This window comes from Squalius cephalus (genome assembly GCF_949319135.1).
Source record: "Squalius cephalus genome assembly, chromosome: 9".
NCBI classification, from domain to species: Eukaryota; Metazoa; Chordata; class Actinopteri; order Cypriniformes; family Leuciscidae; genus Squalius; species Squalius cephalus.
In genome coordinates, this window is record NC_137130.1 from 6,686,669 (window position 1) to 6,711,932 (window position 25,264).

The 25,264-nt window shown below is 37.3% G+C and overlaps 1 protein-coding gene across 4 annotated transcripts in view; it reads left to right on the top strand.

Annotated features, from left to right (window-relative positions):
- The window catches only part of hdac4 (histone deacetylase 4), a 210,924-nt gene that overhangs the window by 130,126 nt on the left and 55,534 nt on the right, over nucleotides 1-25,264 (top strand). For 2 of the 4 annotated variants that reach the window (XM_079880503.1, XM_079880505.1), the window contains 7 exons: nucleotides 1,504-1,622; nucleotides 13,738-13,866; nucleotides 14,078-14,202; nucleotides 14,835-14,951; nucleotides 15,276-15,474; nucleotides 18,123-18,316; nucleotides 22,503-22,709. In XM_079880503.1, the coding sequence (XP_079736629.1) occupies nucleotides 1,504-1,622; nucleotides 13,738-13,866; nucleotides 14,078-14,202; nucleotides 14,835-14,951; nucleotides 15,276-15,474; nucleotides 18,123-18,316; nucleotides 22,503-22,709 (1,090 nt within the window). The remainder of the gene's footprint in view (nucleotides 1-1,503; nucleotides 1,623-13,737; nucleotides 13,867-14,077; nucleotides 14,203-14,834; nucleotides 14,952-15,275; nucleotides 15,475-18,122; nucleotides 18,317-22,502; nucleotides 22,710-25,264) is intronic. The other 2 variants (XM_079880504.1, XM_079880506.1) reach the window with 1 other exon arrangement.

Consider the following 25,264-nt stretch of genomic DNA (forward strand, 5'->3'; position numbering starts at 1 on the left):
AATACGAGACGCAGATAGATATGGGCCAGAAGGCGCCTCCTAGCGGTCTAACCGTAACCCTACCCCAGACCTAAACCTACCCATAACCGAACAAAGCTGGGTGCCATGTGCGTTCGATGTAGACGAAATGTCAAAAGCGTCAGTATATGACGCCCTAGGATGAGAATGCGTTGGTATTCCTAAATAAAAGCATGTTATATAAGTTTCTGTTTTGATTGATTGACAGTTTTGTTTTCCCTCTTCAACACACAAAAGATGTAGATCTGGCTGTCATCTATGCATTCGTGAAAAATTTGAACAAGTTTTGATTGGGCACTTCTCATGTGTGGAAGATAACGGGGAAGAGGAGGCTGTGTGTGTGAATATGGGAGTGAAAAACTCACTCCATCAAGCCCACCTTTCACGCTCCTCATCTGTGAGGCTAGGAAAATGGGAAGAGAATGTTCCTTTTGAAAGAAATGTTCCAGGCTTTTGCATTCATTTCACATACTTCTGAACTTGTGTTCAAAAGTTTGGAGTCTGTAAAAAAAAAAAAAAAAAAAAAAGACCAAGGTGGTTCATTTGTTACTGTAAAAATGTTAAATAATACAACAATTTAAAATACCTTTCTATTTGAATATATTTTAATATGTAATTTATTCCTGTGATGCAAAGCTGAATTTTCAGCATCATTCCTCCAGTCTTCGGTGTCACATGATCCTTCAGAAATCCATTTAATATGCTGATTTGCTGCTCAAGAAACATTTCTTATTATTATCAATGTTGAAAACAGTTTTTGCTGTTTTATATTTTTGTAGAAACCATGATGCATTTTTTCAGGATTATTTGATGAATAGAAAGTTTAAAAGAACATAATTTATTTAAACTTAACATTATAAATGTCTTATCAATTTCATGCATCCTTGCTGAATAAACATATTGATTTCTTTCTTTCATAAATAAGTCATTACAAATCTTACTGACCCCCAAAGTTTTTAATGTTGCTGTATGTTTAAGCCAATAGCTTCTTCATTTCAGACATCCACAATACTGATTACAACATTTGCACTAGGATTGATCAGAAGCGAGGTATTTCTGTAGCCTCTGTGGACTATTAAACCAGATCATTGGCGCTCCTGGTCTGTTTGAGATGAGCTGACGATAGACAGATTCAGTTCTTGGGTCTGTGGTGATGCCAGCTGACCTTAGACGCCCCAGTGCAGTTGTTTTTCCTGTAAAGGAGGAGCTAATCTCTTTCATTTTTGCAGAGCTTTGATAGGCTGCCACTGATGTTTTGAAGTGTGAATGTGTTGAGCATGTTAATTTGTGAACAGAATAATGCCCCGCCCCCCTCTCTTAGGCTGCGCTGAGGCATTATGGGTGATCTGAGTTTGCATTCCCGTTACTTGGCAGAAATCGTCCTAGTGCTGGGAATGGAGAGCAGCTGTGTGTGGAAATGTCTTGAAATGCACATATTTGAGTACCTATGCTTGCTCTCATGAGTGTTTGTGATTTGTTCCACAGGAAAACCCAGCACAGCTCCCTGGACCAGAGCTCACCACCTCAGACAGGGATTTCCACTTACAACCACCAGTTGCTGGGAATGTACGACCCCAAAGATGACTTCCCGCTCCGCAAGACAGGTACTGTAAAACTAACCCCCTTCTTCCCAACGTGCCCTGGCCCGTCAGACTTTCACTAGGGTTGCTTAGGCCAGTTCAGGTTTACTTGTTTAGAACTGGTTCCAAAACACGTGGAACAACCTCTGTGACCTTTGCTTCCATTGACGCTTGTGGAAACCCTTTTTTTTCTCCTGAAGATGCAGAAGCCTTTTTCTCACACCCACACACAACTGTACAAGATTGTAAAGTTCAACTTCAATGGCTGCAAAACTTGAATTTAATTTGCAAACAATTAATATAGTCAAACCTTTCTTAACAGTGCATTATTTATATACTATTATAGTTTTATTCATATTTTGAATTAACTTTAATTTAGTTTTAAAATTAGTTTTAATTTGCTTTTTAATTTGTTTTGTTTATTATTATTATTATTATTATTATTATTATTATTATTATTATTATTATTATTATTTCCAGTTTATAATTATAGTACTTCAACTTAAAATTAGAAATGTTGCTTGGCAACCAACTGAAATAAGTTTAGGTTTTTCATCTAATATTTTTTTTTTATTTCTGCTTTATTTCAATTAACAAAAATGTTAACAGTTTTAGTTAAAAACTTAAAAAGGGTGAAAAATCTGTGTTTTGATCCAAAATTCAAAGCAATAAAGTAAAAATAAATAAGTTAAAAATGTGTTTTGCATAAATGATACCTATTTTAAGACCATTAAGATGTTTTGCTTTTAACCGTATTGACAATTTATTGATGCATTTTATTTCTATGACAATTGAATTAGAATAGAATTAAAATAGAATTAGCAAATTTAGTACAACAAATACTGCAGTAATATATATCTTTTAATTGTACTGTAATGAACTTCAACATACCAAATTAAGTATTTAATTACAATAAAAAAAAAAAAATGAGTGTCACATTAATGAGAATTTGGAAGAGAAATGTGCTGAATTGTCTTTCGATTAAATACATAAAAAAATAAAAATAATTATAAATAAATGGTACTATTTTATTTTATTTTACTTTTGAAACATGACCAGGACGTGTTCTTTACAATTTTTGTGAGATCCACCTTCACAAACAGCTCTGTCCAGGTAACATTGTCCAGATTTCCTGGATAACACTGAAGACTCTTGTCCTTCACACCTTGCAGAACATTCTGGAAAGTTTTCTGCTTCTGAGAAAAGGCGGAGGGTTAGGTATAGACATTCTCTGTGGCATCTGCTGTGTATTAAGAAGGGCTCCAGTGTCTGTGGGCTGGCATTGGTCCTGTGCCCCCCTGCTTCAGCATCGCTGTCTTCACTATCAGGGCTCCAGACGGTGTGTGTTAAAGAACTTGTACCCCCTCCCTCTCTGCTGCAGGAGAGCACTCAAGGGCAATTCCTATGCAGACTCACTTTGGGCTGGTTTAGGTAGCGCAAGGCCGCTGTGCTCATTAATCACACTGGAAATGGGCCTGTCAGGGACCCGCAGTACAACCTGCCCTGGGCCTTTAGCACACACAGAGCCCCGGTGAGACCTGCGTAATTACAGTGCAGGCCTGGGGGGGGGGGGTGTTACGGGTGCATTACAGTCGTAACTGCGGATGGAAGGTGAATGCATCTCCTGCTACTTAAAGCAAAGTGTCCAACTGTGCAGAAACCTTTATGACCTCTGGGTCGGCATTAAGATGACAATTGACGTTCACAGCACTCAGAGTCCGAAACGAACTTTCTGCCCCACCTGCCAAATTGCAGGTGAACTGAGACAATGTGCAGGTTCCAATTTTATATAAAATAAAATAATATTTTATTAATATTAATTTAAGTTTTAAAAAAAATGCATGTATAGCTTTTATTAAGTTTATTATTGTATTGCTTCAACTAAACAAAAATGATAAATAATGCCTTAGCAATATATATATAAATATATATTAATATATTATATATATATATATATTTATTTTTTTTATGTTTTTTTTTTTATTGCCCTGGTGCCATGAAACTGCACCTTTCATAGACACCTGATTATTTTATTTATTTTTTGGCTTGATGTGATGAATATTTCACCATATGTGTTGGTCAGGAGGGGAAAAAAGCCGTCCTAGACAAATAAACAACGCAAGGAATAGTTGAGAAGATGCATGTTTTCTTTAATAAATTATTTCAGTGTTTCATTTTAATTGCATTTACATTTATTCATTCAGCTGACTTTTTTTTTTTTCATGTCACTTAAGCAAATAATCTGAGCTTCTTATAATCATTCTCATAATTTAGATGTTGACAAGTCACATTTGGCTCTCGGCGAGTGTCAATATTGGCCCCTGATTTCACTGTTGCAACCCACTGTTTGGTTTGATATGATCCAGTGTTCACACAGATCATTGTTTTCATTATCCGTGAGTGGCACAACCTCTTTGACGTTCTTTCATGGTTATATTTCCCATGCGAGCTGTTAACCTGGGAAAGCAGCAGGATGATACAGGCGGTGGAACTTCGGGAAAGAGGATCTGATGGTCTGAACGTCAAACTGTGAAATGTTCTTTGTTTAGTTCTGATGATTGAGTTTGCGGTAAGGCTCGTTTGCGAGTCGATTCCAGTCCTCCCGCTGTAGATAAACCTCAGTTTGCTCTGGCTGGCAGAGTGCATTCCTGCAGTGGGGATACGAGGAGAAGGAGGGTGGCCCAGGCCTTAACCAGAACTGTTTGACGCTCTCTTTCCCTCCATACCGCCCCTCTCAGGACAGGCCAGAGTCTGTTTTCTCACGTCTCACCTAACCGTCCGACATCTGGAACCTTGGCTGTTGGCAGCTGCAGGAAGTGTGATGTTGTTTTAGGACAGTGAAGTCTGCAAGATGTCCAGTGCCATGAATGGTGCAAAGATGGTTCCTCGTCTGTATGCATGTCATGATTTTCTAATAGTGGTGACCAGTGTTTTGGGGGGTAATACGTTAGAGGCTGTGTGATCAAAGAGCTTTTTTAACTAACGAGTGTTGCTTTTATAGTTATTTTGTTCAAACAAGAAATGCATGTTACATAATCAGATTTTTTTCCCCCAATCTAACATCTAATCTAATGTCAGTTTTTTAAATGCATGTGTAATCAGATTTTTTTGACAATCAGATTTTCTCCCCACAAGAAATACGTTGCTCATTAAATGTACACCATATAAGTAAAATTTTCAAGTAGTAATGTATCATGTATTTCGATTTTTTTTCCCAATATGCCTAATCTTTTTTTTTTTTTTACACACAATCAGATGTTTTCATGCAGAAAGTAATTCCTTGCAGATGAAATGTACACAATATCAGCTAGTTTTTCAAATAACATTTCATTTAATCAGATTTTTCACGCGCCAAGTAATACATTGTTCTTTAAATTTTAACAATATCAATTACTTTTTAAAATATTTTTTTCACTTAATCATTTGTTGCTTATTAAATTTACACAAATTACTTTTTTTCCAAAGTAACATTTTATATAATATGATTTCTGTTCACAGTCAGATTTTTTCACACAGAAAGTGATTCATTGCTCTTTAAATTTACACAATACCAGTTTATTTTCTTTAAAAGAAGTAACGTTATGTAATCAGATTTTTCACATAATTTTCACAGTATCAGTTACTTTTTCAAACAAGTAATTATGTATTGAGATTTTTTCCACTAATTTATATAATCAGATTTTTCCACTAATTCACTTATTAAATTGACACAATATCAAGTACTTTTTCAAATAAGTAACATTACTTTTACATGTAATGCATAAAATAACGTAATAGTTGTTAAGTACACAAATTTTACACTTTCAAATAAATAATGTTAATTTCCCATTTTTTAGTATGAAGCAGCCAAAAGTAACACCGTGTGTCTTCGTCATAAACTTGTTCATAAGCAATGGCCTTGTCTTGTTTCTGATGATTATACCATAGAATTAAAATCTTTAAAAACAAAAAAAACCTTTTTGTCAGAAATGTAACATTTGGATTTGTGATGCTTTACGTTGTTTCTTGTGAATGTGAGATGGGGATTAAAAAAAAAGTAAAAAGTAGAGGAAAAATAACATGACTTTGCAATAAAAAGTAATGCAATATTGGAGCATGTTACTTTTTAAAGTAACATTCTTCAGCAGTGGTGTTGACACGTTCTTCCTTTCCTCGCTAGGTGTGAATGTATCCTGCAAGTATGTGACTCAGCGAGAGCTCTTTTGTTTCATTCATGCGTTCTCTCTTCTGAACGTGTTCGAGCAGGCAGGAAGGTCACAGAGCTGACTTTTTGCGCAGAGCAGGCTTGCAGCAACTGTGACTCTTTTGCTGTGTGACTCATTCTTTTACATGTCATGTACAAAGTGTTTGTTCCTGGCTCAAAATATGATTTGCTCTTAACCGCCTTGGGGCAGTGAGTAGATGAGTAGAGTCTGTTATGCCTCACTTTGTGAAACGCAAGTTGTACTTGCTCTAATTTGATCAGAAATAGAACACTTTTACAGAAAATGAGTTTGAGACGTTGCACAAAGCATTGCGGTTGCACTTCTCATTTGTACTCCGTATGAATCGCCTGCAGGTTACATTGAAGTGCTCTTCACATTATGTTGACACGTCAATTTTCACTAGGGAATGTACAGAATTAGAAAGCCGAGGATGGAGAAATCTGGAAGGAATTGAGCTTGAGCTTTAAACACAATTACACTAATCAGCCTGGAGGTTGCAATTTGTGACCTAATACCTGCTAATAACAGCTGGGATTCAGGCTGGTGAACAGCAGTGAAGGACAGAAGCAGATGTCGCATCAACCGAATATGTTCCATCATTTACTGTTTTTTTATTTATTTATTTTTTAGCAGTGATGGAAAAATCTGAAGGCCGTCCGTCAGTTTGACAGATTACACTGAGGGTGATGTATTCTAACATGTAACTGTAATTCCCACCCCTGTCCAGTTGGTGGCGTGTGCGCTCCAGTATGGCAACAGAGTTCTGCCTCCAGAACAAAAATAAATCTGCCACGAGAAGTCATCAGTCAGAGGCAAAGATGCAAAATCTAATGAGTTGCCTCTGCATTAGTCTCCCTTGATGTGTTAGATTACACAAAGGCGAGCATCCAGTTTAAGTCGATGTGAACCTGGAAGAAGATTTGAGTTCAGGAAGATACAGAGCTTCGATTGAGTTTAGTTCAGTTCATTTTTTACGGTTTGTTCGTATTACAATCGGAATTTGATTTTTTAAATATATTGTATTGTTCATAGTTGTTTTAGATTAAAGGGATACTTCAGGATTTAGCATTAAGCTTTGTATTAGTAGAAAACCTGTAGTATTTTCGAATTACCATGCTTTCCACCCTCATATCCCCCTGAGATGAGAGATTTATGTATTTTTTGTCTGGAAAAAATCCTCCGATGACGCAAAAATCGTCATTTTGCGTCATCGGAGGATTTTCTGGCCAGAGGCTAAAGACTACAGCCAGTAGTAGGGGCTGTTCTGCATGTTTTCAACCCGCCCATAGAGGGTTGGATCTCACTCACAGAATGTACACAGTGTCAGCCGTCTTTCTTTGGAAGCTAAGCTAGCATGCTCTTGTTCTGTGGAGAAAGCTGAATAGTAGGAGAAAGCTGAGTAGTAGGGGTTACCATCCTCTTTTTCCCGGACTTGTCCGGCCGTCAAGATCGTTCAAAATGTCCGGGATTCGGCTTTTGCGTTCTGCGGTCGCCATTCATTGTTTACATGCACACCTTTTGTTTCAATCTAACTGAATTCATTCCGATTGGTGAATCTGAATGTAGTGTTTACATGAACGCTAAACAAGTGATCGGTTGATGTGCGTTTTAACATTGCTAAGAAAATTCCCGCTCCTCCGTGAGAGATGCGAGACCCGTGAGCAGGACGAGGCTGAGGGCCGCGGGAGAACGGCGCGAGGCTGGTGGCGTCATTACTGAGACGCGCCGTTCTCCCGCGGCCCTCAGCCTCGTCCTGCTCACCACAGTAAACATGATGAATGAATGGCGACTGTAGAACGCAAAAGCCGAATCCCGGACATTTTGGGCGATCTCTAAATCCCTGGCAAACTCATCACGTAGGCTAGCCTTGTTGTTTGTTTTCAACTGCGCTCCCTTACCGGTAGGCGTGGCCTCCTAAGGCAGCGAAACAAGTGCATTCTGGGAGTTGTTGTCTTTCATCCACATAAGCCAAAAATACATTTTCTGGCTTTTCTCAGTCTAGAAAGCTCCAAATTAAAAAATTTCTTCACATTTCTTCTACTTAAATGACCTATTTTAAATACACATTCATCTTCCCAGAGGTGAAGTATCCCTTTAAGTTTACATGACAACGATGTACTGAAAAGTTTTGCCTTTCCATTTTTCATGTACAGACGATTATGTTGTCAAAACAATCCCCGTTCACATGGATTTACCAAAACAATTAAACACATGGCAGGCCAGTAGTTGGCGATGTCACTTTGTAAAGAAAAACTATGCGCCTGTAGACTGAACACGTAATACGCGTGCGCATGACATCACCGTTTTCACAAATTCGCTTTTTTGTAGTTTACAAAAGACAATAACAGCATTTAATTTTCAAAAACGTGCACTTTGAAACCCATTTGTAAATGTTAGCATCTTCAGGATCCCAAAACACTCTTGTTGTGTAAATGAACGGCCAAAACGCATGAAAAGTTTTCCCTTGTTAGTTGAAAACGTTGTCGTTAAACGGCCCCTTAGTGGCCTCCGCTGTCACTGCGGAAAAACAAACCTTCATCTTCTTCGTGTGGTGTTGAACATGAAAAGTGACACAGAGTCTCTGTTTATCTCTTCCTAAATAAATAAATAAAAAAAGCTATTAAAAGTTGTCTTATTAAAATATGAAAATTAAAATGACGGGGTAATAGATTATGACGGAATTTTTACGAACCTGTCTGTCAAAATGACGGAAAATGAGAAAGTCTAATGCGACCTCTGGATGGAAGAGTGCACAGGTCTGTGGTTTACCATTTTTCTTGGATAATAGTTCATTATCAGGTCTACCAAAAGCTGATAAGTGCGTATCGTGTAAGCGCTTGAGGAAGAAAGCCAACTAGCGTTCGGTGCCAAATCGATATTTATTCGATTTTGAAAGCATAACAATACCAGGTTTTCTGTAGTACAGAGTCCTGATGATATCCCGCTGATAAGCGGCTGCTTTCAAACGCTCCCGTGTGTATTTGTGTGAGCGCTCTGTGTAGAGCATCAAAGGTTTCTATTTACAATGTGTTTTTGCAGCATTGAGCACTGTAGCCAATCACAGACATGTTTGTTGAGCGCGTGAACGCAATGGCCAATCATAGGCGTTGAAGTTAGTCTGAATCCACTCTATATGGGGGTCTCCTGCTAGAAAAACTAATCTTGTTTAAGAGTTCTTAGACTACTTAAAATGCTTAGACTTAACGGCCTTGTCTACTGCTAATGAGTATCCATGCCCTGCCCTGAACATGATGTCCACTCCACACGACTGAGAGCTCATTTCCCTTATCTGGATCTAAGTGCTTTTTTAATAGCTGTAGGGTGATGATTTCTGCATGTCATTTCCTGTCGGCTCTGTTGACAACTTGTCCTAGCTAACACACTGCCTGCATGCTCTTATCAGACTGATAACTCCTCCAGATCTCTTCAGCAGTCATCATCGTCATGAAAATGTACCTTCAAAATCGTCTCTTGTATTTCATGTTCTGAGATTGAATGCATCATCTTGTGATCTGAGGTCCTTCTCGGTGCTCTGCAGAAGCTGATATGCCAAGAGGAAGCAAAAAATAAGGGGTGGGGTGCAAAAATATATATAATATATTTATTTATTGACTGATGTTCATTTTTTTAATGCATTGTTATCATTTGATATTGGCCAATATTGGATATTTATTTATGCATGGTAGTTTTGCCGATTTTTGCATTTACTCTGTTACATTTGTTGCCATCTAACGTAATTTATCGACACTGTTAAATGTAATCTTTAGCAAATTTCAAAGATTTATAATTGTTTGATGCTTAAATTAGCTTGTAACATGTGAAATTGATTTTTAGGTCTAAATTTTAAATTTACAAAACATTTTAGAATTTTTATTTTATTTTGGTCACCTGTTTTTTCGGGCATAAAATGAAAAGAAATATTGGCTTATTGATTTTAATATCTGCATCCCTAGTGCTTTTTCTGTACTTTGGTTAAAGTTGAAACGGAAATTGCAATAGTTTTTTCTTCCCTATTGTGAATGTATATCTTAGTAAAGCAGAACAAGAACAAAAAACTGCCGGGCAGGGCTTGATTTTGTCCATTGGGAATTGATTGGATGGTTGTGGTTTGCTATTGGTCGATCTCATGTGAGTGACAGGTTGTCCCGCCCTCGCGCCAGTAAACACGTCATCAGAGAAGAGAAGATATATCGCTGCAAAAGGAAGGGTTAATTAAGTTAATTTGATTAAAGATCATGAGGGTACATGCTGGGTTCATAAATTATATTTATGGATAATTAATTTATTTTAAAAACTGTAATTTAAAAAAAAAAAAAAACAAGACTTGTCAATTTTGATTTCATGGTGACTTTACAACCATGTTACAACCTTGATGTTGATCTTGACTTTGTGAAAATAGTTTTCAATCTTAGCATTATCAAACTGCCCGGTAGGGTCACCGTCACCCTTCAAGAGTTGAGTCTGAAGCAGACGTGTGCGAGTGTGTAACATCAGCAAATATCACGGGCCACTGCAGCGGACGTGTCAGAGTTCTGGAACAGACACACTCGCATGCGGTTCTGCCATCTCAACAGTTTTTAGAAGAGGCAGGTGAGAGTCAAGGGCCTCGAGTCCTCTTTGCTGTCAGTGAGAGAGCTCATCCATTCCCTTTACAGCTGCCTACTATGGCCTATATTTCATGCTAAAACTATTACAGTTCATCAAGTGGTCAAACTGAAGCTGTGCAGCCTGAGATGTAGTTTGCACAGTGTTTGTTTCATCATTTACTCGGTTCGTAGATCAATGGCTGTTGGGTTTTGAATCTCAATTTAAATGTGTGACAAAACAAAATTGAATCTAGCTTTGAGGTGTTGCTCAGTTGCTTAGTTGCGGTGAAAAGTTTTGTAATTGTAAAAGTTTTGTCTCTACTTTTTATTATAAGCCAGATGGCATAAGATTGACACATGGTAAGCCGAACAAGGCTCATGTTAAATTTACTCCTGTCTTTATTACTGCTCCTGTTTCTCCACCCTTGCTAATGCAGGGCATTAATGGCAGCATGCCTAGCTTTCTTTAACATAGATGTCTGGGAATGTTTCCTACCACTTACCAGAAGTGCCATCCACATATCTACCTAGTTTGATAAGTATAACCACAAGATTGGCTTTTCAGAACAGAGTGCTCTTGAGAGAAGAAGTGATGGAACCTTTGCTTCCCCAACATCTGCCTATTAGTGGCAGTGGCATAGGTTTTTACATTGAACATTCATTTGAACCCATCTGTAACAACGTGTTATGACTCATTAGAAACCGTAGGAGGTAACGAATATTATGTTTTAGCCAACATTTAACACCAAAACGTTCAGAATATGTGCATGCAATTGCACCATTTTCAGTATCATTTGCTTTAATCTATTGCTGGAATATGTTAGTGCTCTGTGTTAATCACATTATTTTTGGTATTTATAAGATGATCATTCATTCTGATGTTTATTTCTGTTCTGTGAAGCAATGCAGAAACATTGCACTCTGTTAACTTTTATGAGCATCATTAATAGTTCAACATTACTTGCATGAGTTTTCGAACCCAGTAGCAGTCAATGCAGCATTTCATATCCCCAAAAAAAAGAAGAAGAAATAATCAGAATTTTTTGCCAAACCAAATACAATTTTAGATTGTATTTTTACATTAACAATGCAATTCATTTTCTATTTATCAAAAAGTTCGTGTTTTTAAGCATTTTTAAAGGAAGTAACAATTTAAACAATATATTTATTGTAGAACTAATGTTGAGCTGTTCTTTTTATGGTCAACTTATTTTTCAGATCATCAGTCATCAAGCTCGATAAACACTGGTCACAAACACTAGGCCTAACTTTAATTTCAGCAAACTGATTGCTCACTTAAAAAACCCACAATCATCATGTTTTCAGGCCATTTCGAGTTTGGTTTTACGTGACAAAGCAGTGATATGTGGATGAGTTGTTTACTTACTTTTTAAGTCTTCCCATTAACACCGTAATGTTTTGCATTCAGACCTATTTGCGAATGCGCACCGAAACAAGGCAGGATTTATCACACAAACCAATCATATCCAATCAAAACCAATCATATCCAATCAAAACTAATCATATCCAATCAAAACCAATCATATCCAATCATAGCACGATGGAGGAATTCCCTCCTCTCACGTGACTTTCCCCCATTCATTCTCAATTACCCCCCTCCAAACCCAGCTCACACTTTAGGGGTTCTGTTAAAAGTCAATGGGCTCAGGGGAGGCAAGAGAGTCGTGGCGTCCCGCTGCAACTTTCCCTGCTGGTGTGACTGTTGGACACTGTTACTTTGCAAAACGAGTGATTTATAGACTTTTTAATGTCAGATTTTTTAGGTACTGCCTCCCTATATATATAACTTCTTGCTATCGCATTAAATAATATGATCTTGTACAACATCTAATATAAGTTTTACCCAGATATAATATACATTAATTATATATAAGTTTTAGTTTCTTAGCCCATTTATATCTTACCCATTCCTGTTTTAAGCAGAAATGTTTAGATTTATTCTTAAATACTTGGGGTATTAAATGGTGTATGAAAAAAAGCGTTTTCTTTTTTTGCAATATTACAAAAAATCTTTTCAATGGCTGGAAAAGCGTGCCCCTTAACACCCAGGGCAGATTTGTGTGTATGATTTGAACACTTTGACAGGTTTATTCATGGCTTTTGTTAGTGTCTGCAGATGAGGTTATGTTCTAAATTACTATTGAGTGCATTGGTCCTAATGAACTTTGCGTGCTCTCATTTCTGGGCCATGCATATTTTGACAATGGGTCACAAACGAAAGCAAGGATCAAGCGCCAAAGCACAATTGGGGCAAGAGAGGGATTGAGAGGTCTTTGTTGGAGTATGTGAGCAGGTGAAAATGTCAGCCGTGGCTAATGGGAGAAACGTCCGTGCCTGGATGACAGCTTCAAATAGGCATGACCCTCTCGGTGAGCTTTCATTTTATTAATTGCTGGCCAGGCCTGTGCGTGGCCTCAGTGGCAGGCCTGTTCTGACACGCTACGTCGCACTCCCAAGAGCATGTGTTTGCAAACTGTTTGACTGAAAGCACTCGGAACCAAGGGTATTCATTTACAGTGTTTACACTTAGACAGACTTGATTAAACTTTTGGGCAAGTTGCCGTGCCAGGCTGGAAGTTGTTCAAATGCTGTATTGCACCATTGTTTTTCAACTGGAATCTGAATTCACAAACATAATGAGTGAGCAGAGATGGCCTCTTTTATAAGGATTAATTAGTTGCTTGGTTCAGGTCAAGCTAGTTTCAAACTACTTGCTTTTTTTAACAGTTGTATTTTGCAGAATCAGTCCTGAAGCCATCTTTTCACTGCTTATGAGCAGAAATCTTTCTCAGTGGAGAATCAGGATTTTTAAGTTTTCCATCCATCCATCCATCCAGAAATGCATACATACCTGTACATACATACCAATGTCATACAGTAAATTGTATATACAAATAGTGAGCTTAAGCATAAAGTATCTTGTACACAAATACTATGTAAAATAATCAATGTTTTATCTATTTTTCATCCACACTTTTCAGTATAGAATGCTTTATGAATTATAATGAATTAGAAAAAATATATATAATTCAATAATTACACATTTAAATACATGCATTCATTCATACATAAAATGAATGAATTAAAATCAGACCAAAACATCCCAATTCTCCACTGAGAAACATTTCTAGTCGTAATAGGTGATGAGATGGCTTTAGGGCTCACTCTAAGGAAAGGTATGCAGTTGACAAAAAGGCAGTTTTGGAACAAAGCCTAAGTGTGTGTTCTCTATTTAGTTGCACTGTTTAGTAAGCACTGTTGCAGGATTAAATATCTATCCTGTTCTTGCTTTATTTTAATGACTGTCCTCTTTCCGTTTCCCATTAGCATCTGAGCCTAACCTGAAGCTACGATCCAGGCTGAAGCAGAAAGTTACGGAGCGCAGGAGTAGCCCGTTGCTTCGGCGGAAGGATGGGCAGGTCACCACTGCAAAGAAACGCTCTCTGGACATGGCAGGTGAGAGCATCCATCTTGAACATAGTTCATGTTTTATTCATAGTGAAAGTAGAGACATGTCAAAAAATGATTGGCAGAAGAGTGGGTAAGTTGTGTCTCCTGCATGCTCACCACAGATCAATGACCTGACTGCTAGGCCATGATTCCAACATCCGTGCAGATTTGACTGACACCAAATTAAGTGCGTTTTTCCACACCCATTTTCCCTCAGAATCGGCATGTAGCAGTGCTCCTGGTTCCGGTCCAAGTTCACCCAACAACAGTTCAAACAACATTACCAATGAGAACGGCATCGCTGGATCCATCTCCAACAGTCCAATGGAGGTACAGAGCACGGTATACTTCACCAGCTGTAGTGTGACTCTGACTTTTTGGGTGATGAAGCTATGACCACAACTGGTTAAGATCACGATAGCATGTAGACGTTTGCAGTAAAGTTTTTATCATGGGAAACTTTCCCAAACTGGGGTTTGCTAGGGTTTTCATAAATGGATTAAAAAAAAAAGATAGATTATTAAAGATTAAAGATTATTAATAAATTATATTAGCATTATTATACAAATGAATGTGCCATGGTATCTTTGGCACCGTTTTATAAAATAGTTTTCTTTTCTTTTTTTCTGCACACTTTCCTTCATTGTGCCTAAAGCCTCTTAATAAGTATTACATATCTGCAACACATGGCATCTCTCTTTTGGCTTATTGGTGTATTCTTAAATGGACCTGTAAATCTCTTTACTTTTTAGTTTTAGCTCAGTTTTATTGGTGGTCACACTTGTCATGTTGCTTTGGGAAGTGTCCTGCAATTTTCCTGGCTGTTTCCATGCATGTTTTTCAGACGTCGACAGTCTCCTTCTGTAGACGCGTCCCGCAGGGGTCCGGAGAGCGACCAGACAGAGCTGTTTGTTTTTATCGGTGGGGTTTATTTATCTGTGCATATGTTTGTGTGTGTGTGTGTGTCGTTCCAGCCATCTTTGGCACACAGACTCGCCGGCAGAGAGGGTCCTGTTAGCCAGCTGTCTCTGTACACATCGCCCTCCCTTCCCAACATCACCCTGGGCCTGCCAGCCACCGGCCCTTCCAGCGTGAGTCCATCTTTCTTTTTCTCCATCGGGGGGCCGGCCCTCTTGCGTGCGCTCATAGAGACTCCATTGTCTGGACCGTCAGGTTGCCACATGTGGTTTTTCAGCACCAGTGGCATTTCAAAAAGAGCCTTTTGAGAGACAATGGCTGACCACAGCTTACTGACGCAAGCAATATCCTCACGCAAGAATTATTTACGGGGGAATGTCCTCTCTTCTTTGCCCTGTATTCTTTTTGGCTTATGATCTCTCTCTCTCTCTCTCTCTCTCTCTCTCTCTCTCTCTCTCTCTCTCTCTCTCTCTCTCTCTCTCTCTCTTTTCACATAGATGGCATCTGGCCAGCAGGATGGTGACAGAATGGCAGTGCCAGGAATACCCATAACCACTCCGTTCATGCCAGGAGCCCACCTGCCGTCTTACCTGACTGCCTCCTCCTTAGAGCGGGAGAGCGGCTCGGCACACAACACACTCCTCCAGCATATGGTGCTTCTGGAGCAGTCAGCCGCTCAGAACTCCATGGTCGCAGGTCAGTCTCAGTCATAATAACCAATAGTGATGTTACCAGGACACCTTTTACCTGCAGAGATGGGGAGAGCGCTGACTGTTGTCTCTGGTAAAAGAAAGCAAAAATGTATGCATTATTTTTCAAAACATCAGCTGACAACTGAAATGAGAAGAGAATGTCTAGAACATATTACCATAGAATATATTGCCTTGTAAATTGAATCCTTGGTACTTTATTATTATATTATATTATATTATATTATATTATATTATATTATATTATATTATATTATATTATATTATATTATATTACTATCTATCTATCTATCTATCTTAGAAATACAATATATCCACTATTATGTTTCAGTGTTTATATTTCATTATTCACAGTTTCTTATATTATATTATATTATATTATATTATATTATATTATATTATATTATATTATATTATATTATATTATATTAAAAATACAATATAAGAATGCACTATTATGTTTCAATAAATTTTTCATATTTTCTTAAAGGTATCTGTAAACGAAGCATGTAAAGTTTAATAATCTTTTTTTTTTTTACTTTCAATTTGTTTATTTATATTAAAAATACAATATGACTATGTGCTATTATGTTTCAAAGTTTTATTTTTCTTGTCATTATTCACCTTTTCTTAAATATCTGTAAACTAGGCATGAGACGTGCAATATTCGAAATTATAAAACATAAAAATGCACTATGTTGCAAAAAAATGTTTTAACTAGCTATTATTTACATTTTCTTTAATATATCCTTAAACCAGCCATATAAAGTTTAATATTCAAAATATGTTCACTTTTATTTATGTATTTGTTTGTTTGTAGTTATTATGTTTTAAACATTAACAAAGGAAGAGGGGGAGGGGAGTTTATAAAAAGATTATTTCTTGAACAGATTATGGCATTATTCTACATTTCAGCTGATGTTTTTGGTTGTAGGGAAATATGAAATATTGCAGTTCTCCAGACTCTGTTCCTGATGTAGCTCCTCAGTAAAGAAAACGTCTTATTTTCTTTGAAAGGAAGGAAGTTTGGTCCCACTTAAAAATGTGCAGCAGGTTCACATTGGCACAGCTTACCCTAAAGCATCTGACACACTTTACACCACTGCTTCCATTTTGGGAAAAATGTTAGATTTAATCATTAATCTTTGCGAGTGTTGTATTACTCAAATGTATTATTTGCATGGTTCGTTGATTCTCGTAATACACAAACATTTCTCACATTTGTGACATAATTTCCCATTATTTGCACATTATATCTCAAAATTGCAGCAAAGGGGGGCCTCCAAACACGCAGGTGCCCCGGGGCCTCGCGGGATCTTAATGCGTCGCGCTCCGTTCTCCCTGCGGTTGTCATGCATTTATTGGTTGTAATTAGTCCAGCATAGGTTATGCAGCGTCCTTTATAAATTGGATTCAATTTCCTTCGATACGCACTAAAGAAGGCTCATTTTAATCAAATTAATCATAGGCGGTGTTAATTAGCCTCCTGATGTGCCAGGAACGGCTTCACGAGAGACGGGAGAGGGAGGCTGGCAATAAGAAGAGGTCAATACTTATCCTGAGGATGAGAGAGAGAGACGCCTCACTGGCGCAGTCAATTCTGACTAATGATTTGTGCCATCATAGACCATCACGTTAAAGAGCTAACCTTTTCTCCGCCCACTGTTGTCAGGGAGATGAGCAAATCCAGTGCACAGGAAGTGTACAAACAGGAAGTGTCAAGCCCCTGGGAGGGATGGAGAGTGTGTGCAATAATGGCAATTAAAAAATGTATGAATAAGAAAAACAACATTTTCTTATATTTACATTTACATGTAATCATTTAGCAGACACTTTTATCCCAAGTGACTTTCCAATGGTGAGAGCAACAGAAGCAATTAAACTAAAAATAGATAACAATATGCAAGTGTTGTGACCCTTCCCAGTTTAGTCTGGAGTGTATGTGTATATATATATATATATATATATATAAATAAATAAATATAAATATACATAAATACATGCACACATGAGATATATACATAAATACATATGCAGTTTTTTATATTTTACTGTATAAATATTCATATGATTGTATTTTATTATGTATATTGTCATGTTATCTATATTTCATATTGAATAATTTCATATATATGTGTGTGTGTGTATATATATATATATGTGTGTGTGTGTGTATATGTATGTGTGTATATGTATATACCCTAACCCTATACACATACATGCACACACTACCAATTTACGTATGTTTTATTACTTTTATTGAAACATATTTTACGGGGGGGGGGGGGGTGTGTTATTTTTGCTGCACATATTTAGGACGGCATGTTAAGTTTGAAATCGTTACACTTTAAAATCTCACCTCAAGGTCTGTGTTCTGTTCCATTCTGTTGCATTTTTGAATAACTTTTAAGAAGGATCTTGCCAGTTTTGTGTGCACTAGATGCTTCACAAGCGACCCGAGGGCATGCCGCCTAAAACTGAGACGGAGATGCGCTTAAATCTTCAGTCATGCGTGTATTCATGAAACTTCACCCCCCCCTGAGAGCAAAAGCGGGCAAAGGTGTTAATTAGTTCAGGGCTAAGTGCTAACTAGAATCTGCTGTGTAACCTAAAGCCCATGTGTTGTGTCCCCAGGCCTGGGTGGCGTGCCCCTGCAGTCCCATCCCATCCATAAGCTCCGGCAGCATCGGCCCCTCGGACGCACGCAGTCGGCCCCCCTGCCCCAGAACGCCCAGGCGCTGCAGCAGCTGGTGGTTCAACAGCAACACCAGCAGTTCCTGGAAAAACACAAGCAACAGTTCCAGCAGCAGCAGCTTCACATCAGCAAGGTACAGCATTCTGTCTGTCTTTAGCTCCCTTAATCACCATGGCAACCAGCAGGATGTGCAGTCCTTATATGGTCAGACCGGAAGCACTCTGCTAGTGTGTTTGTGTGTATGTGGGACTGCAGTCATTGCGGACCCAGACTGAATCCATGCTTGGAATCGCAATTTCGGTGCTGAATTTTGGAGTTCTGTTAAATTAATTACGTTAAATAGGGTTTAAGTAACTGTTTTGTCTGCTGGTCCCACCTTAAAAGATTTAAATTTTTGAAGTTTTAGAAAAATAAAATAAAAATTCCTTCGCATTTTACAAAAAGAAATGTAAAAAAAAAAAAATAATACACAAAATATATGCATAAGAAGTCTCTTATGCTCACCAAGGCTGCATTTATTTGATCCAAAATAAAGTAAAAACAGTCATATTTTAAAATAATTTTCTATTTGAATATATTTTAAAATGTAATTTATTCCTGTGATGTAAAGCTGAATTTTCAGCGTCATTGCTCCAGTCTTCAGTGTCACATGATCCTTCAGAAATCATTCTAATATGCTGATTTGATACTCAAGAAATATGCTTAATATTTTTGTGGAAACCGAGATAGGATATTTTCAGGATTCTTCGTTATATAACATTACAAAACTCACTTTTGATCAATTTAATGTGTCCTTGCTGAATAAAAGTATTAATTTATTTAAAAAAAAAAAAAATAATAAAAAAACTGACCGCAGACTTTTGAACTGAAGTGTATTTTGCAACAAAAAAAATATTCTTCCTAATGTTTTGCTGGAAAATTATGGATGAATATGGCTTGTCTACCTACGTGCTTAAGCTTCTTATATAATTGTATATAACAAAGTATTTTGCAAATAAATGTAAAAAAAAAAGCATTATTCAGTAACTATAAATCAGTATTTTTTGTATTGTACCATCATTATTTTTCTTTTTATTAAAATATTAATAAAAATGCTTGATGGGATGAGCAGTTAATTCTTTCCTAAACTAAATGTCTGCATTTTTATATACTTTTTCATATAATTTTTTGATTCGGAGCGAAGTTTGCAATGTGGTAATGAATGAAAGTCTTGTTGATTTGCTTCGTGAACTTTTCATTGAAGGATTTTAAATCCCTATGGGAAAAGAATGAATTTGGAAAACTACAACCTCCCCATTTTATTCCTCCTCATGTTTGCTCACGGAGTGTGTGGTGAAGTCTGTAGAGATTACTAGTGTTGGCTCATTATCCTACAGGGTTTTTGGTTTGTTTCTAATGCCTGTGCTCTCCCCCCCACCCACCACTGCGAATGTGCATTATAGATTAGTTATGGAGGTAATCCATGCCTGCACACAAACATGTCGGAATGAGATCACTGGGTGTGGATCACCTCAGCGCTACACTCGGGGCTTCCGGGAATACGGCCTCTTTGCTCAGCAGATGTCAGAGGATTTAATGCTTCCCAAGCAATGCTTACGCTTGTTTAGATTTCAGTGCATTCCTATATTTTAGAAGTTAGAAGTTTGCTGTGGAGATGTGAGAAGGCATATGTTGTGAATCTGTGCATGTGGTTTTCTGCATATCAAAGTAGGTCCAGTGCATGACATCTGTGGCCTTAATTTGTGCATTTTATACAATGCATTTAGGAAAAGAATATGCGAAATAGATTTAAACATGGTAAAATGTTAAACTTAATAGTCCAATGGAGAGAACAGAAAAGCGTTGTGCCAGACACTAGTCCAAAACAGGTGAATGAATAGAATCAGATTCAAAAATTGCTATTAAAAACTACTAAAGAAGTTCCGCACACGAGAAATAGGGCACATCATATGAATGTATTGTTCAGAGGCCACAAATAAAGTGCAAGGTGCACGGAAATTTTTTTTTGCACACCTTGCACTTTTGCACTTTATATGTGTGGCCTCTGGACAATAAATTCATGTGAGCTTTTTGGCATATTTCTGATGTGTGAAACTTAATAGTCCATGAATGAGATTTAAGAGCAGCCGCGGTGAAGAATGTCAGGGAATTAGACCGGCACAATTCTGGATAAATTAAGAATCACAATTTTTTTCTTCCGTATAGAGATGGAATGATTCAATGACTCACTCATAAATACTTCACTTGTTTCATTACTTGACGAATGAGCATTGTTGAACGAATCACTTGAATGAATGATTCAATGACGGGTAACATTTTTAACGGTAACTTGTCGCCATCTAGGTGCGTAATGATATAATTGATACAATATTTATGTTTGAAGGGTCAATTTATTTTCAAAAGGTGATTTGCTCGATTTTGATCGCTGCCATCCTAGGTGTTTGACAGCTATACAGTGAATATTGTCTTCATTTCGGTGCTTTCCTCATTCAAGCTATCATTTGGTTTCAGAAATATAGTACTCAAGACTACATTTATGGTGCTGTATTGTCACTTTTTGAGCTTGACAGCCTTTGCTTACCATTGTTTACCAACGGAACGACATGAGGATGGATAAATAATGACAGAATTCAAATAACTTAATTAATATTCATGACCCAAGCCATACCTGCCAACGTTTGTGTGCTGAGCTGTTAACACTGACTGAAGGTCTAGCTTGATGTTATGAACCTTTTTCTGAAAATTACTGCCTGGGCCTGGGAGATGTTTTTGTTGAGATGTTTTTGGAAAGTTTTTAAGCTTTCAAATGTTATCTAGTATGAATGTATCTGTGGCAACTAGACATTTAAAAGCATGTCATCCTCGTGAGGAAATTTATGATGTTTGTCCCCAAATTTTGGATTATTCCCGTCAGTTTGGCTTTGGCTGATTCCTTTTCCAAAGAAATGACATGAACATGTTCACTAAGCTGAAGGGAGAGATGTAGTTGTGGCGAGGAAGGGGGAGGAAAACAAAGGAGAATATGAAAAAAGAAAAGCTTGTTTGGAATGAAGCACACAGATGAGGCAATTGCAGAGCGCTCTGACGTCAATTATGTTCCCTTGGCACAGTGCCAGGGGCCCGTGTTTTTACCCGACTCCAGTGTGTGTGTGTGTGTGTGTGCAGGGGTGAGGGCGGGGCTAGAGCTGTCATTGCCACGGTGATAGGGTTAGACACAGCTGTCACAGCATGAACTTGAGCCAAGAGGACAGTTTCTTTTGTTCCTGTTGTTCCAGGAATGTTATTTAATGCAACTGTAGCTTTGACTCTGAAGATCTTTGTGTGTTGCAGATGTGTTCTGAAGTCATCCTCTTATGAATTCCTTTTCTGTTCTTCAAATTTCACAACCTGTTTTACTTCCATTAAGGAATGCATTTCTAAATGAAACAGGCTATTTGATGTTTAAAAAAGGTGTATTAATAAATTAAATAGGGTCAATTTTAAGCTGACTTTAAGGGCTTATGCTTTTGATCAAATTTGTTAGTTACACTACAACCTAAAACAAAACAAAAAAATCTGATCATGTACTTTTTCATGTATTTTTAATTTTTTATAATAATAATATATATTTATTTTACCCTTTGGAAAAATACACTACCATTTCATGAGTTTGGGCTCAGTATGATTTTTTTAATGTTTTAAAAGAAGTCTCTTATGCTCACCAAGGCTGAATTTATTTGATCGAAACTACAGTAAAAACAGCAATATTGTGAAATATTATTACAATTTAAAGTTTTCTATTTCAATAGATTTAAAAATGTAATTTATTCCTGTGATTCAAAGCTGAATTTTCTGCATCATTGCTCTAGTTTTCAGTGTCACATGATCCTTCAGAAATCATTCTAATATGATGATTTGATGCTCAAGAAACATTTCTTCTTATTATGATCAATGTTGAAAACAGTTGTGCTGCTTAATATTTTTGTGGAAACCTTGATACATCTTTTTTTCCCAGGATTCTTTGATGAATTGAACCTTCAGACGAAAGTCTTTATTTGAAATTAAATTTTGTAACATTATAAATGTCTTAACTGTTGCAGTTTAATAAATACTTGCTGAATAAAAGTGGGTTTTTTTCTTCAAAAAAAGGAAAAAAGATCTTACTAACCCCAAACTTTTGAACGGTAGTGCATAATTTAGTAGCATTGCTAATTTTAATTTGTTATTCCAAGACACTGTTGAATACACATTCCTATTGTACTCTCCAATAAAATGATTCATTTGTATGTGTAGAAGTCTGATTGATCAGATGAAGTGATGTGTTTCTCCACCTCTCTCAGATGATGGCTAAGCCAAACGAGCCGGGCCGACAGCACGAGAGCCACCCGGAGGAGACGGAAGAGGAGCTGCGGGAGCACCAGGGGCTGGGAGACTCCTCCGAGGGTCTTCCTCACGGGGTCATCATCAAACAGGAACCTCTGGATGAACAAGACGAAGAGTTCCAGCAGAGAGAGAGACAAGTTGAGGAAGAGCTGCTCTTCAGACAGGTGAGGATCAGGCTGACCACCTGATTATTGTCTCACATGAGAGAGAGACAAATTCAATACTTTTAGACTATGTAAATATTGATTTACATTAGTTGGAAAGCCTATTTTCTGAGTGATAACATGCTTTAATCGCCAGTAAGCTTTGTTAATTTTAACCATTGGCTCTGTGACTGGCACTCAGCTTCGAGTGATACAATGTCATTTACCCCACGGGACATATTCAGTTTACTAAATAAAATGAACTTTAGGGCTGAGTTGAAAATATTGTTTTCTCAATTTTAATCGATTCTCATTTTGATGAACCAATATCTTAAGAATCATTTGCTTGGTCTATGCTTTTTTCAGTCGATGAGTGAACAACTTCACTAACATTATTTGTAGCTTTCTTCACATCCAATAAATCGCAGCAAGTTCTGTGCTTTGTTACTTTTTGATATGAAAGATATGACATTTATTTTGTGTTTTTTTTTATTTTTTATGATTATATATATTTTAAACATGTTTTACTCTAAAACTGTGAGAAAATCAAAGCCATATATCTAAACAAGCTGTGTTCCAAATTTGAGGTTGATAACTCAAGAAATGAGCTTTCAGTAAAATTTAGTTTGAGCGCAGGACCGCACTTTCACGAGATGAAATTCGTCTCCCATTTGTTTCCAATGCTGTCATTTTAGACCGCAAACAATGTTACTATATTTTTTTTAATAAATGGTTACCAGGACCATTTAACCTTTTAGAATCATGTCCATGATTTTTGTGTGTGTGTATGTGTGGGAGTTCACACAGCTATTGTCAACACCTTTACAAAGTTTCATACCATGACGTAAGATCACTATGAAGTAAATTTACATACAATTGTTTGATCAAAAATGACCCAACAGCCCAGAGGGTTAATGTGTCGTGACAGAACGTTGTAGCCACAAATGTATCATGTCTCATGTAGTCGCTCAATCAGTGTTTTAACCGCAGAAAGAAGTCAATAAAACGGTTTGTGAACAATGTCACAGAACTCTACATTTACCTCAGAAAAGCTATTCAATGTCCATAGCTCGATAGTCAGCTAGAATAAATAATTCTAAAGAGTGGCATTTTGCTCAATATATGCACTATTACATATTTAAAACTAGATAATACAGACATAATCGATATGCAGGATACAGCTTACGTCTTGAAGGAAGCGGGACAAAGCTCTCAATTTCGGGACTTTCCCGCAAAATGGGGGATATAAAAATATATAGATATATAAAATATAAGGCTTTGTCCGTCGCTCTTGAGAATGTAGAAATGCAAAATAAATGGTGTTTCTTTGAATGGCACAGAATGAAGCCACAGACACATTGAGCACCAGAAGAGGGCAGCAACAGGCTCCTATAAGGAAACAAGCACCCTGTCCTGTCGGTTTAACAAGTGCTTATTAACCATCAAGAATGATCTGTAGCTACAAGAAACTGTCTGCATTCGAAATCGCATACTTGCCCACTGTATAGTAGGCAAAAAACAGTACGTGACAAAAGAAGTATATCAGATTTTACAAAAAGTACCCGGATGATCTACTACTTCCGGTGAGTTTCTAAAATCTACATGCGATGGACACTTAACTATCCCATGAGGCCACGGGACAGGATTTATGAATGGCAGTGAAGCGATGTAACATGATACATGATACATGATGATGCTGGTTGGTCACATGATAATGACAACATGGTGAATGTAGGACGTCCGGTTTACATTCACACTACACACATTCATATATAACGTATAATATAAATAACACATATCATATAAATTACTTATTCAAAATACCTTGAGAATCTACTCAAGAGAGTATGCGATTTCGGACGCAGCCAGTGTGTCCTCATAGCACTTACTCAGCTGAAAACATGCGTCTATTTTACTTAAAGCTGCCAAAAAACAATGGGAGTTTATGTCAAATACAAAAAGAGCAATTACTAGCTAAGCAGCTGTGCAAACAGTAACGTGCCAGTTTCATTAATGCACAAGAAGAATAGTTCAATAAAAGTGTTTTTTATTAACATAAAAATGCTTAATGTGAGTTTGTTTGTGTAATCCTTGAAAAACTAGTGTTTTTAACGCATTAACTGTAAACTGCAACCACAGGTCCTGAGTGCTTAATCACTGTTTTTTAAAATGAACTGGAGGTGTGCACTTGTGCTCGACGAGATCCTTTAGGTCCAGCTCTTTTTCTTCTTAATGGGCAGCGGGGGTTTGAAACCCTCTGCGTGTTCCTGCAATCATGAAATATTCATCAGCTAACTAAAGCTGTGTCCGTAACTGAGGATAGCTGCCAATTAACAGGCAGAGCTTATGTATGAAGAACTTCCTGAGGTTTCAGACCAGCTTCAAGGAATCATAACATCACATACTGTACAATGATCACGGAAAAACTTGTGTGAGCTTTAGACATATCCAAGCAAATATTTGATGGCTATAATGCTTGTCTCTTGATTCAGTCTTGCTGTTCAAATTTTTGGGGTTAGTAAGATTTTTGCTTTTCGGAAATTAATACTTTTTTTCAGCTAAAATGCATTAAATTG